Source organism: Bufo bufo, chromosome 2, assembly GCF_905171765.1.
Source record: "Bufo bufo chromosome 2, aBufBuf1.1, whole genome shotgun sequence".
NCBI classification, from domain to species: Eukaryota; Metazoa; Chordata; class Amphibia; order Anura; family Bufonidae; genus Bufo; species Bufo bufo.
In genome coordinates, this window is record NC_053390.1 from 305,791,693 (window position 1) to 305,811,692 (window position 20,000).

At 45.7% G+C, this 20,000-nt stretch overlaps 1 protein-coding gene across 3 annotated transcripts in view; it reads right to left on the reverse strand.

Annotated features, from left to right (window-relative positions):
* Nucleotides 1-20,000, reverse strand: part of LOC120989023 — a 284,579-nt gene that overhangs the window by 110,237 nt on the left and 154,342 nt on the right. For all 3 annotated transcript variants that reach the window (XM_040416861.1, XM_040416863.1, XM_040416862.1), the window contains exon 3: nucleotides 14,419-14,636. In XM_040416861.1, coding sequence (XP_040272795.1) covers nucleotides 14,419-14,589 — 171 coding nt within the window. In that variant the 5' untranslated portion in view covers nucleotides 14,590-14,636. The remainder of the gene's footprint in view (nucleotides 1-14,418; nucleotides 14,637-20,000) is intronic.

Consider the following 20,000-nt stretch of genomic DNA (forward strand, 5'->3'; position numbering starts at 1 on the left):
TTTTTTTATTTTTTCATCTCTTTGTTATGTATGCTATATTGGGGGCTTTTTACCACCCCCTGGAGACGTGCACCCACCGCATTGATACTAAGGAGTGCTGTTCATCCCTGTATTGCTCTATGTGGAAAAGCTTTGTCAGCACGCCACAACAACCAGCACCACCAGCTGATATGGAACGTCTTAGCAGGAGGCAGCATTTCAGCAACATGGTGGAGCAGTATGTGTGCACACACCTACACGTACGTACTGAATGACGGGTCTGCCCCCTTCAACTTCTGGGTCTCCAAAATGGGCACATGTGTAGTGTACGGGGACTGTAATACCCGTCACTACCAAAGTGTCACTTGGTGTGCTGTCGTCCCTCCTTAGTTATGGAGAAGTTGGTATATGTCAGTTTTATAAAATGTCATGTAATGCAATGCTATGTGTTTTCCTGTTACTATGACACTTGCATGTACAGGTCTGCTAGGGGTGTCATTCCAGCTTCTAGTCACTAGAGGGAGCCCTAGTTTATATAAGGCCCAGACAGGGAAGTGAAAGTCAGTCTAGTGGAGAGCTCAGAAGTTTCTAGAGCCTCAGGAAGCAGAGAGAGACAGAGGCAAACTGCAGAGAAGCAAGAGGTACTAAAAATAACAGAGGAGGTACTTTCTAAAGCTATAGCCAAGGATATAAAGCCAGAACTAGGTTATTGGGCCTTGGTGAAGAATTGCTATATTCCAGGATCAGACAGAAATAGAGTGCAAGCTCCTGTACTGCAAGTCCTGTGTTCAACACTCTGTAATCACCTTGCTAAATCTGTAATTGCCTGCATCAACCGTATTGCAAAATCGACTGTATGCCAAGGAACTGCGATTCCAATATTGTCTCTGCATGAAAACTACTAAAGTTGGAGTTCTGTTTTAATACCACGTGTTCTTCAATTTATTCCTGCTATCCGCAAACGGCGTGCCACCGTTTAATTGGCACTGGCGTCACGAACAATTTCTATCATCACCTGCCTATGCAGAGAGTCAGCCGTCTCAGGTTAGTGTCATTGCACTACTACACCCAGAAACTCTATTACACACAACTTGAGTACGCTGCACCTCTCTTTTGGCGTCACGAACAGGATACGCACGCTTTCCAGTGCAAGAAGCGTGAACTTTGTGCCTTATACAGTTGCCCTGTGACCAAAGTGACAAATTACCTGTTTATTGAAAGTGGACTTTGTGGACTGAAAATCGTACCCAAAGTGTACCCAAAACTTCTAAAAAGCGCTGTGCAGTGTGGCGCTACCAAGAGGAAGAAAATCGCCACATTGGAGTGTGGTTTTGTGGACTTTTTACATTCCTGCTTGCTGTCAGTGAATGGACAGCGTTTTGCTAAAGATGGCCACCAGCTGCCTGGAGTAAAGTTTCCCGCGCCGCTGAGGACCTTCGTGGGCGGATCCCTGCAAAGACACAGAGAGTCCCGCCCCTCTTCATCATCGCACCGCCGCGGCCCTGCTTCTTCTGCGTCATCGGGTGCTCAGGACGTCTGGAACCTCGCGAGACTTGGCTGCGCAAGCCCGGCGATACCGGTAAGCACTTGTAACCGGAGGGAAGGGGAGTGTACCGGCCCCTTTAGTCGCCAGCGGCCACCTCTAAATAGACTACCATGTCAGAGCCAGGAGTGCCTGAGCAGCCGGCACCGGGAGAGCTTGCGGCTCCTAATCATCCTACAGCCCCCAGCATGATGCCCTTTACCATGCCTTACTATTTCGGGGCCCCATGGTTCCCTCGCTACAGGGGAGAGACCCATACCCTAAGGGACTTTAAAGAAAAGTTGCTGGCACTATTCCGATTGTACCCTATAAATGCCGACCAGCAAATGGAAATCCTGCTGGCACAACTGGAGGGAGCTGCCCGTAGAGAAGTGTTATCCTGGCCTGCTGCTGAGCGGAGTACTCTAGAGCAGATATTCACCCGCCTCAGAGCCACTTTTGAAACTAGGACTGCCTCAGAGATAAAGATGCACTTCTTTGGCAAGAAACAGAAGTCCGGTGAGTCCCTCCGTGACTTTGCCCTATCACTTCAGGAGGCTTTAGGGGCTGTAATGCAGATAGATCCCAAAGAGGCTGATAACCAAGACCAGACCCTGAGGGAACAATTTATCAACGGGGTGTCTAGTGAACAAATAAGGACCCAGTTAAAGACGCTGTCTGCCCAGCACCCTAACAGTACCTTTCTGGACTTTAAAGAACTGGCTATAAAGATCCTGGGGTCCACAGTATCTCCTGAGTTGAGCGCCCTATCTGAGTCATCAGCCTGCAGGCCAAAACCGCTTATCACTAACCGAGCCGAGGCCGGCCAAGCTGTTCAAGTGTCAGCTACCGATACTATTGCCATGCTGACAGAGCAAGTAAATCACCTCACTAAAAGTCTAGAGAAAGTGTGCAGAAAAATAGAGGAATGGGAAAAACCCATAATGACAGAAGAAGAGTTCCTGTCATCTCCTAGGCCGTTCCCACCTCCATACCAAGAGACTCACCTCAGGGATCCTGGGAGGCGTAATAGAGGTCGCAAGAAGCCCGTGTGTACATACTGCAAAAAGCTGGGACACACAGAATCCACGTGCTGGCAGTTAAACGGGCAACCCCTGAGGCTGAGGACCACCCCTCGGGAGGTAGAACACTAGGTCCAGAGGATCCAAATTGGATGCCACGTTATGTAGGATCCCATCCTAAAATCAATATAGAGATCAACGGGGTCCCCTTTGAAGCCCTATTAGATACTGGGTCTCAGGTCACTACTATTCAGCTGCCTGCATTTGAAAAGTTCTGGGACACCAACCAGTTGACCCAACCGCCTGAATCCTGGGTGGAAATTATCGCCAGCAATGGCAAACCAGTAAAGGTTCATGGATACTGGGAACCCACCCTGCAGGTGGGAGAAGTAACCCTGCCTCAACAGGGAGTGATCGTAGTACAGGCCGGTGACAGAGGAGGACATCCTGTCATTCTAGGCACCAATGTCTTCAAAAACTGTTATTCAGAAATACTTGCTGTATTACATCAGACTTTGCCCACTGCTTCCTCTGCATCCAGGAGGGTGATTCAAAAGACTATTACTGTGTTAAGTGCCCAGCAGAGGTTTGCTAATGGGAAAGGAGAAATTTGTACTGCCAGGATTAGTGATATTAAGCCTGTGACTTTGCCTCCTAATTCTCAAACTCTTTTATGGTGTCGTGCTGTCCTGGGAGTCCAAGGCCAAGATTATCCAGCCCTGGTGGAACCAATCCAGATGGAAGATTACCCTTATGTGAGAGCTGCCAAGTGCCTGGTGAACGTCTCCCAAGGTAAAGTACCTGTCCGTCTGATTAACCTGAGCGATCATCCTGTTGCGCTTACTAAGCATTGCCGTGTTGCCCAGCTGTCCCAGGTGTCCTTCCAAGACATCATTCGTCTTCCAGTGACAGAGAAGCCGCCAGCTGCAGACAGCGGATGTTCGCCGGTGACCCAGCCACAAGTGCCCTGGTGGGAAGAGCTTCATGTGGGGGACGAGACTACCCCCCAACATCAACAAGAAGGGATCCTACAGCTGGTCAAAGAGTACCACCAGGCGTTCAGTAAGCATGCTACTGATTATGGGGAGGTGAGTGCCATACAACACACCATACCTACTGGCTCTCATCCTCCTATCAAGGAGAGATACAGACCCTTACCACCTACTTCATATCAGACTGTAAAAGAAATGATCCAAGAGATGAAAGACTCTAATGTAATCCGGGACAGCCGTAGTCCGTGGGCTGCACCCCTGGTCCTTGTAAAGAAGAAGGACGGTGGTATCCGTTTCTGTGTGGATTATAGGAAAATTAATCAAATAACCCACAAAGATGCATACCCACTGCCCCGCATTGAGGAGTCACTAACTGCTCTGGGCTCCTCTGCCTATTTCTCCACATTGGACTTAACCAGTGGCTATTGGCAAGTACCCATGGCCCCTGCAGATAGGGAAAAGACTGCTTTCACTACTCCCATGGGCCTGTTCGAATTCAATTGTATGCCGTTCGGGCTATGTAATGCCCCAGGAACTTTCCAGAGACTAATGGAACGGTGTTTGGGTCACAAAAACTTCGAAACAGTGCTGCTGTATCTAGATGACGTCATTGTGTATTCAAAAACATATGAAGACCATCTGAAACATTTGGCAGAAGTATTTGAAATCCTTATCAAATATGGCTTGAAGGTAAAGCCATCCAAGTGTCACCTGCTCAAACCTGCAGTAAGATACCTGGGGCATGTAGTAAGCGGAGAGGGAGTGCAACCTGACCCTGATAAATTAGCAGCTGTCCGTAATTGGCCGGTTCCTACTACCGTCAAAGAGGTGAGGAGTTTCCTTGGTTTTGCCGGCTACTATAGACGTTTTATCCCCCATTTTGCTCAAATAGCTGATCCTATCCAGGAACTCTTGAGGGGGCAACCCAAGAAAAGCCCTAGAACTCCTGTGCCCATTGAGTGGAATGAGAAAAGAGAGATAGCGTTCCAATTGCTAAAAAAGAAACTGACCGAGCCTCCAGTGTTAGGTTATCCAGATTATAGCAAGCCCTTCCATCTCTATACTGATGCTAGCAAGCGAGGCCTGGGAGCTGTGTTAGCCCAGATCCAAGAGGGAAAAGAGAGAGTGATAGCATATGCAAGCCGCTCCCTGAAAGGAGCTGAGAAAAATGACCAGAATTATAGTTCCTTCAAACTAGAGTTCCTGGCATTAGTGTGGGCGGTGACAGAAAAATTCAAGGATTATCTAGCCGCCACCCCGTTCATTGCATTCACGGACAATAACCCTCTAGCACATCTAAATACAGCTAAATTAGGGGCTTTGGAGCAGAGATGGGCTTCTCGCCTTGCCAACTATAATTTCTCTGTAAAGTATCGTGCTGGACGCACTAATGATAATGCTGATGCTTTATCCAGGCTTCCCACAGAGACAGCTCCTGATGATGTGCGAGATGCTTGGGAAGATGTAGAGATGCCGGCTTTCTATAACAAATTTGCTCAACAGGATCAGGCTCGAGCTACCAATGACAGAGCTGCAGTTCCTTCACCCTCCAGTAGGCCTGATCCTAAAGAAGAAAGGTGGGTGAAACTACAGTCTGAAAGTAGAGTGCTGGGTGAGTTGTTGGACTTCATTACTAGTGGCAGAGCCCCTGAGAGGATTCGGCGTAAGAGTGCAGATCCTGAGCTCATCAAACTGTGGAGACAGCGCCATCAACTCTTCATACAAAAGGGCCTATTGCTACGGAGAAGCCTAGACCCAGTGTCCAACGAAAGAGTACACCAGATTCTCATACCCCGACGAGATGCAGGTATGGTGTTGGAGATGTACCACAATCAATCCGGTCACTTTGGGGTCCAAAAGACTGAGGCTACTATCCGCCAGCGGTTTTACTGGGTAGGCATGAGAGAAGACATGGAGAAGTGGTGTCGAGAGTGTGTAGCCTGTGCCTTGAAACGAAGTGAGCACCATGATCAGAGGGCACCACTGAGACCCATTGTAAGTACCCGTCCTCTTGAACTTGTCGCCATCGACCATGTAAAACTGGAGCCTAGTCGCTCAGGGTATGCTTATGCCATGACTATTATTGATCATTTCACAAAGTTTGTCGTAGCAGTGCCTGTGAGAGACCAGACAGCCAAGACTACAGCCGAAATGTTCTGGAAGCACTTCCTCCTGCCCTATGGATGTCCAGAAAAGATCCTCACCGATCAAGGACCTGCTTTTGAGTCCCATCTGTTCCATGAACTGTGCTGCTTACACAACTGTAAGAAGATCCGGACCACGGCCTACCATCCTCAAGGTAACGGATTATGTGAAAAAATGAATCAGACCTTGATAGAGATGCTGAGGGCCGTGCCTCCTGAGAACAGAGGAGATTGGCCCAGTCTGTTGCCACAGCTCATGTTCACATACAATCATACCATACATTGTTCCACCGGGTATACCCCTTTTTACTTGATGTTTGGGCGCCAAGGGACATTGCCTGCTGATCATTCATTGGACATAGATGTTCCTGATTGCATTAACCCATTACCTAACACCGACTGGGTTGCTGAACATCAAAGGCGATTGAATACAGCCAACGCCATTGTTCAGGAACGTATGGACTATGCTAGGGACCGACAGCAGAGGGACTATGATCAAGCAGCCCATGCAGAACCCTTGACAATAGGGGCCGTGGTATGGTTAAAGAATAACCGCCGTACCAGTAAACTGGAAAGTAAATGGGAGCGAAGTCCCTATGTTATCACTGCAATCCCAAATGTTGGAACTCACACTTATGAGATCACCCGGGAAGACAAGGGATCCCAGATTGTACACCGAAACCGGTTGAAGCTCTGCCTGACACCAGAACCCAGTGCCGAGAGTTCTGGACCTGAATATCCTGTGTCGGAGTCAGCAATACAGCCCGAGGATCCTATGCAAGCTGTTAGTAATCTGAGGTATGACGCTGATCCCATGCATTGGCTTCTGACACCTTGGTTGAACTTGCTGGTGCCTGCTCCGGCACCTACTGTAACTTCACCTCCGGAAGAGCTGGTTCAAGATGCCCCGGATCCAGTTCCCCCTCTAGTGGATCTAATTGTTCCAGTTGTTCCAGTTGTTCCTGACCAAGATCTCCCTGATGGAGACCCTCCTGTTGCTCCTCTCTCTTCCACCTTGTTGCTAAGGGAAGAGGAGACCCCTGTTTTGAGAAGGTCTACCCGGATGACCAGGGGACGCCCACCAGTCCGTTTAGGAGACTTTGATTATTCTGGTGGTGTCTCCTCCCAAACAGTTGCCACTGGCAATACCTTACTTGACATTTGTGCGCAAGAATGGACTCCTCCACGTGAGCCCTTGCCTGTGATACACCCACAGGAAACTCCTGGGTAGTTCCGTTGTTATACTGTTTTATCTATTTTGCTGTTCTATCATGGACTTATTCATTGTCATGGACTATCCTGGTTATAATGTTACGCTGTGCCAGGTCAGCGCCCCCGTTCCATTCATTATCCTGAGAGAAGAGAACGACGCCCCTTGTCACTACCCTTCACCTTTGCCAATTGGACCTGATGTAAATGCAGATGAATTACATGTATGTATGCCTGCATGTCTCTATTTTCTATTTCAGGTAGAGATTCCAGTTGGGCGACCCATGATGGAGTACGAGGTCGTACTCAGCTTAAAGCAGTGGGGTATGTAGTGTACGGGGACTGTAATACCCGTCACTACCAAAGTGTCACTTGGTGTGCTGTCGTCCCTCCTTAGTTATGGAGAAGTTGGTATATGTCAGTTTTATAAAATGTCATGTAATGCAATGCTATGTGTTTTCCTGTTACTATGACACTTGCATGTACAGGTCTGCTAGGGGTGTCATTCCAGCTTCTAGTCACTAGAGGGAGCTAGGGAGCCCTAGTTTATATAAGGCCCAGACAGGGAAGTGAAAGTCAGTCTAGTGGAGAGCTCAGAAGTTTCTAGAGCCTCAGGAAGCAGAGAGAGACAGAGGCAAACTGCAGAGAAGCAAGAGGTACTAAAAATAACAGAGGAGGTACTTTCTAAAGCTATAGCCAAGGATATAAAGCCAGAACTAGGTTATTGGGCCTTGGTGAAGAATTGCTATATTCCAGGATCAGACAGAAATAGAGTGCAAGCTCCTGTACTGCAAGTCCTGTGTTCAACACTCTGTAATCACCTTGCTAAATCTGTAATTGCCTGCATCAACCGTATTGCAAAATCGACTGTATGCCAAGGAACTGCGATTCCAATATTGTCTCTGCATGAAAACTACTAAAGTTGGAGTTCTGTTTTAATACCACGTGTTCTTCAATTTATTCCTGCTATCCGCAAACGGCGTGCCACCGTTTAATTGGCACTGGCGTCACGAACAATTTCTATCATCACCTGCCTATGCAGAGAGTCAGCCGTCTCAGGTTAGTGTCATTGCACTACTACACCCAGAAACTCTATTACACACAACTTGAGTACGCTGCACATGGCCTGAGCTTGCCCTTTACACCTTGGAGGTGCTGGCCTGCCCTGCAGCCAGTATATTGTCTAAACTTGTGTTTAGCACGGCAGGGGGCGTTATCATAGACAAGAGCAGTCGCCTGTCCACAGCCAATGTGGACAAGCTCACGTTCATTAAAACGAACCAGGCATGGATCTCACAGGACTTGTCTGTACCTTGTGCAGAATAGACATGCATATCGGCCTTACCCAGCCATTGTTACAGCGCAATTGCTCATTGTTGTATTTTTGATATTTCCCACTCTTTTGAGGTGTACCCTAATTTAAACAAAAAATAAATAAAACTAAAAACCAGTGTTGGCTACCTCTTCCTCCTCCACCGCCGCTTCCGCCTACACCGCTACATCCACCGCCTCCTCAACCTCCTACTCCATACGGACCTCCACCTTATAGATCAAGATATTTATTTTTTATTTTTACGTATTTGAGTTTATTTTAAGTCATTTCACTAATTTGTCTGATACATTGTTGGGTTGAATATCCCAAATTTTTGGTTGTGATATATCCCTGCTCTACCTAATAGACAGGTTAATAAATGTCACTAATTTGCCTGTTACATTGTCGGGGGAAATTCACCAATTTTTGGCTGTGATATACCCCTTCTCTACCTAGTACCTAGGTTAATAAATTTCACTAATTTGTCTGTTACATTGTCGGGTGAAATTCACCAATTTTTGGCTATGATATACCCCTGCTCAACCTAGTGGACAAGGAAATACATTTCACTAATTCATCTGTTACATTCTTGGGTGACATTTTACCATTTTTGCAGTGAATAAACCCATGCTCTGCATAGGTGACAAGGACCTAAATTGCTAAAAAATCGGCTGTTACTTGTCAGGTGACATTTTACCAATTTTTCCGTATACAAACCTCTGCTCTGCATAGGTGACTGGGACCTTATTTTTTGTAAAATTGTCTGTTCAATTGGTGGGTGACATAAACACAGTTTTGCCATGAATAAACCCCTGCTCTACATAGTTGACAGGGCCCGAAATTTAAAAAAATCGTCTGTTCCATTGGTGGGTGACATTAACCCATTTTTCCTGATGAAAAACCCCTCCTCTGCGTAGGTGACAGAGACTTAGATTTCTAAAATTCATTTTTAATTGGCCTTTCATTCAATTTTAATAACTTGTCCCACATTTCAGCTCGATCACATTGCAGCCATTGACCTCCCTTGGATGTGGTATCCCTTTCTCACGCTCCCTCTCCGGCGTGGAACCCTGATTCGCCGCTAACCGCGATCAACATGGTAGGCACAGAAAAGAACATCGAAAGTTGATAGAGCAGATATCCAGTTGGATCGTGGACATCACAGAGACGTGCGACATGGTGGAGCAGTATGTGTGCACACGCCTACACGTACTGACTGATGGGTCTGCCCCCTTCAACTTCAGGGTCTCCAAATTGGGCACATGACCTGAGCTTGCCCTTTACGCCTTGGAGGTGCTTGCCTGCCCTGCAGCCAGTGTATTGTCTGAACGTTTGTTTAGCAGGGCTGGAGAGGGTTAACACAGGTTATATTTCCCAATGTTTTGGGGTGTACCCTAATTTAAACAAAAAAAAAGATATAAATAAATGAAAACAAAAAAAACTGTGTTGGCTACCTCCTCCTCCACCGCCGCTTCCACCTACACCGCCACATTTTCCGCCTCCTCAACCTCCTCCTCCATATGGACCTTGTCCTCCTAGATCAAGATTATTATATATTTTTTTGTATATTTTTTGTTATTTTAAGTCATATCCCTATCCACATTTGTTTGCAGAGCACTTGCCCTGCTCTTAACCACATTTTGATGCCATTAGCAGCCCTCTAGCCCTTTCCATGACTTTTTTAGAGCCATTTTAGTACTCCAAAGTTCGGGTCTCCATTGACTTCAATGGGGTTCGGGTTCGGGGGCAAGTCCGGGTCCTGAACTCAAACTTTTTTGTGAAGTTCGGCCGAACCCGTCGAACCTGAACATCCAAGTGTCCGCTCAACTCTAATGTTCAATGAACTGAATTTATCACAGGTGGACTTCAATCAAGTTGTAGAAACATCTCAAAGAAGACCAAGAGAAATGGGAGACCCTAAATATGGTCTGAAGGCTTTTTGACTACATCTTAGGCAGCAAATCCCCCATTGATGCATCCATGTACGACAATCATGTCTCCAACGTATTCTGGACTGTTGTACAAAAATTGTCATCATAATTCTTATCATACACATCATACACCAGTTTTTATAGGAAGTTAATTAACCCAGAAGAACATGCAGATCTAGTCCTTCGTCAGATTCAAATCCTGGTGCTGCAGTGCTAACCACTGTGCTGCCCATCAGTAATTGGCCCTGGAAAAAATAGTAAAAACATCTACAACAGAGTATATATTGGAAGAATTATGTTTTTCTATTATGTGAGTGTCTTTACAATTGCCCATGTAGTTTGTCTAGCCACTCCACCTGGTATCGAAATGAATGGTTGATATATAATTGAACCTGAAATCATTAGGCTCTCTGTGTAATGCAGGTTTTCTACAGAGAGAAAGACATTCTTTGTTCTCCTCCCTGGTTAAGGCGGTATTCAAGACTTACTTATTGATAACCTATCCTTAGTATAGGTTATCAATATGAGATTGGTGGAACTATTCAAGTGGAGCTGTACTGCAGTAACCAGCCACAGCGGCTACACAGTGTAAGGAATGGTCTAGTTCTGGTTTCGGTGCCGTAGCTAGCAAAAAAACAGCTGACCTATCCACAAGCTCTTACAATGACCTATCCACAAGCTCTGAGACCTATTCACGAGCTTTGGAACCAGTCAATTGAATGGAAGCAGCACTGCAGTTAACATCTCTGTCCACTATGCTCTGGAGCAGGGGTACTCAAACTTTTTAAACAGGGGGCCAGTTCACTGTCCCTCAGACCGTTGGAGGGCCGGACTATAGTTTAAAGGGGTATTCCCATCTTGGACAATGGGGGCATATCGTTAGGTGCGGGTCCCACCGCTGGGACCCGCACCTATATAGAGAACGGAGCCCCGAAAGTGAATGGGAGCGTACCGCGCATGCACTGCCCATGCTCCCATTCATTTCTATGAGGCCGACGGAAATAGCCGAGCCAGCGCTCTGCTATTTTCGGCAGCCCCATAGAAATGAATGGAGGGCAGCTGCGCATGCGTAGTGCGCCCTCCTTCACTTTCGGGGCTCCGTTCTCTATATAGGTGCGGGTCCCAGCGGTGGGACCCGCACCTATAGGACAATGGGGGCATATCCTAGCGATATGCCCCCATTGTCCAAGATGGGAAAACCCCTTTAACTATGAACAAATTCCTATGCACAGTGCACATATCTTATTTTGAAGTGAAAAAACACATTTCCCTACCCCTGAACGTCTCCTTCTCCTTTCTTCTTCTCCGGACTTCCTGGGACGCAGCTGCACAGGCTCACAGGTCTGGAAGGAGGTGCGCCTGCGTGGCAAGACGAATAGAACCAGTGGCGGATCCAGAGCTCCCCAATACTATACTGCAGAAACAGATAATACCACTGATAATATTAGTGCCACACAGAGCCCCCCATATAAAATACCCCTTCTTTGTGGCCTCAGTAAATGTCCCCATAGTGCCCCCCAATAATGTGCCAGTAAGAGGTGCCCCCATAGATGCCCCCCAATCATGTGCTAGTGAAAAGTGCCTCTCCCCCCACTCATGTACCAGTAATAAGTGCCACTCTTCTCTCCCCCCCACTCATGTGCCAGTCTCCTCTATGCTGCCACCCCCCATCTGCCAGTAATAAGTGCCAATTCTCCCCCCCACCCATCATGTGCCAGTCTCATCTCTGCTGCTACCCCCCATGTGCCAATAATAAGTGCCAATTCTCCCCCCATCATGTGCCAGTCTCCTCTCTGCTGCCACCCCCCCATGTGCCAGTAATAAGTGACAATTCTCCCCCCCCATCATGTGCCAGTCTCCTCTCTGCTGCCACCCCCCATGTGCCAGTAATAAGTGCCAATTCGCCCCCCCATCATGTGCCAGTCTCCTCTCTGCTGCCACCCCCCCATGTGGCAGTAATACGTGCCAATTCTTTCCCCCCCCCCATCATGTGCCAGTCTCCTCTTTGCTGCCGCCACCCCCTCATGTGCCAGTAATAAGTGTGGCAGAAAAATTGGCCGATTTAATAAAATAAAAAAAACACTCATACTTATCTCCTGCGATGTGGTGCGATGCAGGCCTCTTCTGGCCTGTGTCCTGCTCTGTACTGCTCAGGCGGCGTGATGACCTCATCGCGCCGCCTGCACTGGCCTCTGATAGGCTGCCGGCACAAGGCCCGCAGCCTATCAGAGGAACAGGGAAGGGAGACGCATCTCCCTCCCCTGCCACAGCACAGCAATCTGTATTGCTGTCCTGAGGACGGCGATACAGATCACTATGGAGATGAGCGCAATGGAAGCGCAGCGCTCATCTCCTGCTGTGCCCTGCAGCCGCCACCGCTGCCTACAGAACTGCTGAAACTGCCAAAACACCCGGCGGGCCGGATCAGTGTCCTCGGCGGGCCGCATGTGGCCCGCGGGCCGTAGTTTGAGGACCCCTGCACTGGAGGGAGCTATGTAGTTACGGCACCAGAGCTACTTCGAAACAGCTGATTGGTCAGCTGCCTCAAACCCCTGCTGATTATATAATGATCGCCTATCCTGAGGATAGGCCATCAGTATTAAAATTCTGGGCAACGCCCTTGAAATTTAGACAGCTTAAAACTACATAAAATAGAAGATGTATCATATGTACAGCGGTTCATTCTGTGTGATAGATTTGATGCATTTTGCTAGACACTTTTGTGGAAAAATATTCTGCAGTTTTCAAACCAGCACCTGGATCTCAATACTTTTATAATTGCATGTAATTAAAAATTTAGTACAGCCTCTGAGTTATTCAATAAAATGTATCTGTATAGCGCCACCTGCTGTTTGTTCTTTTCTTATTTCTTTGACCTGTTCACTGAGAAGGCCGCACGTGCTCAGTTTCATCCTTCAACTGCCTCCTGAGCTGTGATAGGGAGAGCATGTACACGCCCCCTTAGCTGCAGCAGAAAAGACACTCCCCTTGAGCTTTCAGCTTGATATAAATCTAGCAGAGCAATGAATGAGGAGATCTCTGGATCCATGTGTAATACAGGACAGGTTCTAGCTTTGTTAGGCCTCATGCACACGACCATGCCATTTTTTGCTGTCCGCAAACCGCGGATCCGCAAAAAACGGAAGCCACCCGTGTTGCCTTCCGCAATTTGCGGAACGGAACGGGCGCCGGCAATATAAATGCCTATTCTTGTCCGCAAAGCGCGGACAAGAATAGGACATGTTATATTTTTTTAGCGGGGCCGCGTTCCTCCGTTCCGCGTTCCTCCGTTCCGGAGCCACAGATGCGGACAGCACACGGAGTGCTGTCTGCATCTTTTGTGGCCCCGTTGAAGTGAATGGGTCCACATCCGAGCCGCCGAAACGGCGGCTCAGATGCGGACCCAAACAATGGTCGCGTGCATGAGGCCTTAGAAAGAAATTGACATTTACTATATGATGTCTGATTTTCATGTTTTACATTAGTCATGGGATAAGCCCTTTAAGTTACTTATGCCAGTCTTAATAACAAACCCTGCTGGCATATCATGCACCAGAACTATTACAAGGTAATATTTGTGGCACATAAATGGAAGCCAGCTCTTATTTGATTTCAGGAGTAGTGTGCACCAGTTTTCTGGCGCACATAATGGTAAGTGTATCGGGCTGCAGAAGGATGACAAAAACTGGCTACATTCTAGTTTAAGACCAGAAAAAGTTGAGAATGTCAGAAAGTGTCTCATGCACACGACCGTTGTGTGCATCCGCGTCCGTTCCGTCATTTTTCACAGTTTAGCGGAGGTCCCATTCATTTCTATGGAGCTGTGAAAAAAAACTGATAGTCCTCCGTTTTTTCACCGCGTCCGTGATCCGTGATTCCACTCCGTCAAAAAAATATAACCTGTCCTATTCTTGTCAGTGGAAAACGGAGGATGGACCCATTCAAGTCAATGGGTCTGTCCAAAAAAACAGATGCACAACTGGTATGTCATCCGTGTCCGCGTCCGTGTCCGTTTTTTTCTACAAGACCTTGGTGCAATAAAATTACACTTTTCATTAACCTTCCTTTTTTTCCCCTGTCAGACAAAAAAAAAGGAAGACACAAGGAAACACAACTGAAGCAAAATCGGACACGAACTACTGAAGCCAAATCACTAGTCGTGTGCATGAGGCCTTAGGCACATTTTGGTGCAAACAAGAAAGTGGTGCACTTATCGTAGTAAAGGTGGGCCCTTGTCTGTAACATGGAAACGAAAGAGTGGATATTTTTCAGTGTGTGAAATCAATACAGCAAAACAAATCTCTTACACAGTGAACAGAAGATCTGTCATTCCTGACGAGAACTGTATTTTCTTGCTTGTCCGTTGGATTTAGAGAATCATATTCATTGTCTTCTTCTTCTTCAGAGAATAGAACTGGAGACAGGCTATCTGCGAATGAGGTAAACAATCCCGACTTTTCTTGCTGGTCTTTCTCCATGCTGAGTATATGCCTTGACCATATGTTAGAATTATCTCTGAAGAAACCTAAATAAATAAGAGATAAGGATATATAATGAAAGCAGACTAACAGAAGACATACAACAGATACTATTAGAAAATTTAATAAAAAGGGGGAGATCAGATTCCACCTTTTTATTTTCCAAAGAAGCTCTGAAAAATTAAAGCTGAAATCGGATTGGTTGCTATGGGCAACTAATCCAGTTTTCCATTACACCAGTTTTGATAAATTTCTCCCATTCGGTTTATCTGGTCGTGGTTGATTGATAGGGCAACATACAATTTAAGTGGGCGACATTCAAGCGGGCCATAGACAAGACATTTTGGTCCTGGTCTAAAAAGTAGTTCAATATTTTTTGTTATTGTGATACTCTTCAGGAAAGCTGCATTCGTGCAACTGTTATTTTCCAAGAATCAAGGATATTCCTTATAGGAAATCTTTGTTACAGTGGAAATACTACTCTTTGCATTACCCTCTAAATGTATATTTTATAGTGTGGGCCCCTCGTACTGGTCATACTTACCCCGCTCCCCGACACACGCACCGCTTCTGATGGCCACACAGCAGCCAAAGCATCTACCCTTCATGCAGTTCAAAACATCCGGCATCGGGGGAAGCAGCTAATAGCAGGCCGCGACAGGAACGAGCCTCCCTAGCGTCACCCGTGATGCAGTGGTGGCCGTGCAGGCATCAGAAAAGATGGGGGTGCCAGGGAGTGGGGTAAGTATGACCAGTATTAGGGGCCTGGGCATTTTGGGGGGCATTATAGGGGTTGGATAACCCCTTTAAGTAAGAACTGATTGTAGCATTTTCAATTAATGACCAAGAATAATTACGAACCAGAAGTGTTCTATAATTTTGGAATTATACACTATTAGGGAGTTGAAGCCCTGTGACAAAGGGGGAATACCCAGTAGCTGGTTGTTTTCATTAAATTGAATGCTCAAAAAATGTTTTGTCTCACTCCCATTTCTTCTTGTTGCATGTTGAAGCTCTACTTGGAACCTTGTTAAGATCCAGCCATGCTAAATATGATTTTATGCCATTTTTCAAGTGGTCTTAAACTTTTGCTCAGGACTGTACAATCTGCATAATTCAGTCAGTTAAAGATACCATAAAAACGGGCAGAATAAGCTTAAATGTGAGATACTGTTCTATTTCCCAAAAACCAAGGAGAGGGTGTTTCCTGGTCATCCTGTACTAGACAAATGACTGAAACATAAAATGAGATGGAAATTCTCGGAAGTTTGGGATGGTGTCCCAAAATCTAATTCAACATAGGCAAGATAGTGGCTGTGTTTCCCTTAGAAAAGTCATCATATCTTAAGGAATGTAAGGATAGTAAAGTGGATTTGTTATTAAAAATAAAAACAAAAAGCATAAACCTCACCTTTGGTGGCCAGTAAAACTGCCCTGTCATCTATTTCTAGGATAAGAGCACTGCGAATCTGGCTAAGCCAATTGTGTCAAGATGGGAAAAAGGAGTGGGTAGGGGAGAGATCCTACAGAATTTACATTGACTGAAGTCTCCATCAGAGTTCCTCTATGACACTCCTAGGAACATAAAAAAAATAACGACTTCTGCCTTCCTAGCAGATGAGCTAGTGGGGTAAAACACTGGTCTGCTGATGTACAGTGGAACCATTTCTGTAACCTGCTGCTTCAACTAGGTCCATTGTTTGGTCTTGAAGTAGAGAACATTTTACAGTCTCTAAACCAGGCATGCTCAACCTGCGGCCCTCCAGATGTTGCAAAACTACAACTCCCATCATTCCCTGACAGCCTACAGCTATCATCCTACAGAAGGGCATCATGGGAGTTGTAGTTTTACAACAGCTGGAGGGACGCAGGTTGAGCATCCCTGCTCTAAACAATAGTAAAGTGGTCAAGTTCACAGACACTATAAAGAGCAGGTTCACTTTGGGGGCAAAACGATCTTCAAACTTCAGGCCTAACTAGAATTCAGACACTTGGGCCTCCTCATCAATAAGAGAAGTCTCTGCAACGGGGTTCAGAGATTTCTTTCCTGATGCCTTCCTGCACAAACAGGAATCCAGTTGTTCTTCATCTCCTCCAGGGATTTTTGGAAAAGGTGGTATAAGAAGTACCATCTCCAGAGAAAGGTTCCTGGTAAACAGAAAATTCAAAATGAAGACTTTTAGATCTGTTACAGTGTTTTGGAAGAAAACGTTTTATGGCCACAATAGATCTCATGGATATCTACCTGACAATTCCCATCTTACCCAGCCATAGGAAATTTTCCATGGTCAAAGTACACACAAACTCAGACATTCTTCATCTGCAATTCACTTGCCTGCCTTTCAGCACTTCATCTGCTCAGCGTTTTACCAAGATCACAGTCATTCTAACAGGGTCCCATATCTCAATGATTGTCAGGTAAAGGTGGCCTCCAAACAACAGCATCTGATGGATCTTCACACAACCATATAGCTGTTACAAGATAATGGCTCACTGATCAATTACAAAGAGTCACAGCTAGTCTCAACACAGGAGCTGAAATACCTGGTTTCATCATATACTCTCATTACCTAAGAATAAAGACGTCTTCAAAAAGTAGAGACCCAATCCTGAAGTGTGCAAATCATGGCTTTCCTCACTCCAAAGTGTATTTTTGCTATGACATGAAAGTTTTGGATCTCCTATCTTCATCTTAGATTTAATACTATGGGCCATATGTTATGTCCCCTTTCTCCAAGACAATATACACTCCTTGTAACAGATGTCACAGAAGCCTAGATAAGAGGCTTTTTGGATGTATCCATCAACTCGCCAAAAGCTGAAGTGGTGGCTAAAACTCCAGTATACAGTCAGGTCCATAAATATTGGGACATCGACACAATTCTAACATTTTTGGCTCTATACACCACCAGAATGGATTTGAAATGAAACGAACAAGAAGTGCTTTAACTGCAGACTGTCAGCTTTAATTTGAGGGTATGTTCATCCAAATCTTGTGAACAGTGTAGGAATTACAACAGTTTGCATACGTGCCTCCCACTTGTTAAGTAACCAAAAGTAATGGGACAGAATAATAATCATAAATCAAACTTTCACTTTTTAATACTTGGTTGAAAATCCTTTGCAGTCAATTACAGCCTGAAGTCTGGAACACATAGACATCACCAGATGCTGGGTTTCATCCTGGTGATGCTCTGCCAGGCCTCTACTGCAACTGTCTTCAGTTCCTGCTGGTTCTTGGGGCATTTTCCCTTCAGTTTTGTCTTCAGCAAGTGAAATGCATGCTCAATCGGATTCAGGTCAGGTGATTGACTTGGCCATTGCATAACATTCCACTTCTTCCCTTAAAAAACTCTTTGGTTACTTTTGTAGTATACTTTGGGTCATTGTCCATCTGCACTGTGAAGCACCACCCAATGAGTTCTGAATCATTTGGCTGAATATGAGCAGATAATATTGCCCGAAACACTTCAGAATTCATCCTGCTGCTTTTGTCAGCAGTCACATCATCAAAAAATACAAGAGAACCAGTTCCATTGGCAGCCATACATGCCCACGCCATGACACTACCACCACCATGCTTCACTGATGAGATGGTATGCTTAGGATCAGGAGCAGTTCCTTTCCTTCTCCATACTCTTCTCTTCCCATCACTCTGGTACAAGTGGATCTTGGTCTCATCTGTCCATAGGATGTTGTTCCAGAACTGTGAAGGCTTTTTTAGATGTCGTTTGGCAAACTGTAATCTGGCCATCCTGTTTTTGAGGCTCACCAATGGTTTACATCTTGTGGTGAACCCTCTGTATTCATTCTGGTGAAGTCTTCTCTTGATTGTTGACTTTGACACACATACGCCTACCTCCTGGAGAGTGTTATTGATCTGGCCAACTGTTGTGAAGGGTGTTTTCTTCACCAGGGAAAGAATTCTTCGGTCATCCACCACAGTTGTTTTTCGTGGTCTTACGGGTCTTTTGGTGTTGCTGAGCTCACCGATGCGTTTTTTTCTTTTTAAGAATGTTCCAAACAGTTGTTTTAGCCACGCCTAATGTTTTTGCTATCTCTCTGATGGGTTTGTTGTGTTTTTTCAGCCTAATGATGGCTTGCTTCACTGATAGTGACAGCTCTTTGGATCTCATCTTGAGAGTTGACAGCAACAGATTCCAAATGCAAATAGCACACTTGAAATAAATTCTGGACCTTTTATATGCTCATTGTAATTGGGATAATGAGGGAATAACACACACCTGGCCATGGAATAGCTGAGAAGCAAATTGTCCCATTACTTTTGGTTCCTTAACAAGTGGGAGGCACATATGCAAACTGTTGTAATTCCTACACCGTTCACCTGATATGGATGTAAATACCCTCAAATTAAAGCTGACAGTCTGCAGTTAAAGCACATCTTGTTTGTTTAATTTCAAATCCATTATGGGGGTGTATAGAGCCAAAAATTTTAGAATTGTGTCGATGTCCCAATATTTATGGACCTGACTGTATATGTGGCAAAGCCCCCAGCCTCAGAAAAGTTTCAGTATGGATAACTCCGTCTGGGACTTGGGTGCACATGTGGACAGATTCTGGTCCATAAAATGTGGCACAAGAAGAAGAGGTTGTCGTCCAACCTGAAAGATATCAGGGCTGTCAGACTGGCCTTAGCCCACTTCCTACCTTACCCTTGAAAACACCATATGCTTGTTCAGTCAAACTAACTTACCAAACTGTTTATATCCATAAACAGGCTCCAAGGAGCTTTATAAAGAGGAGTGGACCCTCAACTCTACAATCTTCTCTCGGATAGTGACAAAGTGGGAAAACAAACTCTGGATGCTATGTCGACAGTGAGGAAAAAGATATCCAACTTTGCTCTCTGTATTGCTATAACTTTGCTCTTGCATCAGACATTCTATCAATCAGCTGGGAGGAGAAGCTGATGTAGATGTATTCCCTTCCATTATTACTGAAAGTGCTGTTAGAGCCTGGAGGAGCAGACAGAAGTCATAGCCATCCTCCCATGATGGACTCACATGGCCTGGTTCTCATTTCTCTGGACACTCTTGAAGGACAGTTATTACAATCTTCCAGGCGTTCCGGACCTTCTCTCCCAGAAGGGGTGTCTTCTTCTTTGTCCACACAAGTTGCATTTTATGGTGTGGAAGCTGGCAAGGACAACCTGTATTTACAGAATGAAGTACCGCACACCGCTGTCGCTGGTGCTAGCAAAAGACTTGTTAGTCGTAATCTGTGGTAGAAAAAATTGCTGCACACAGCTAGTTCAATTTGCCATTGATTAGTGAAACTTATTATTCACAATTATTTCATGTTGCATACATGATCCAGTGGATGCCCATATATCTCAGAGTCACATTGCATGAGTACCGTACGTTTCGGCCTATTTCGGCCTTCTTCAGCAG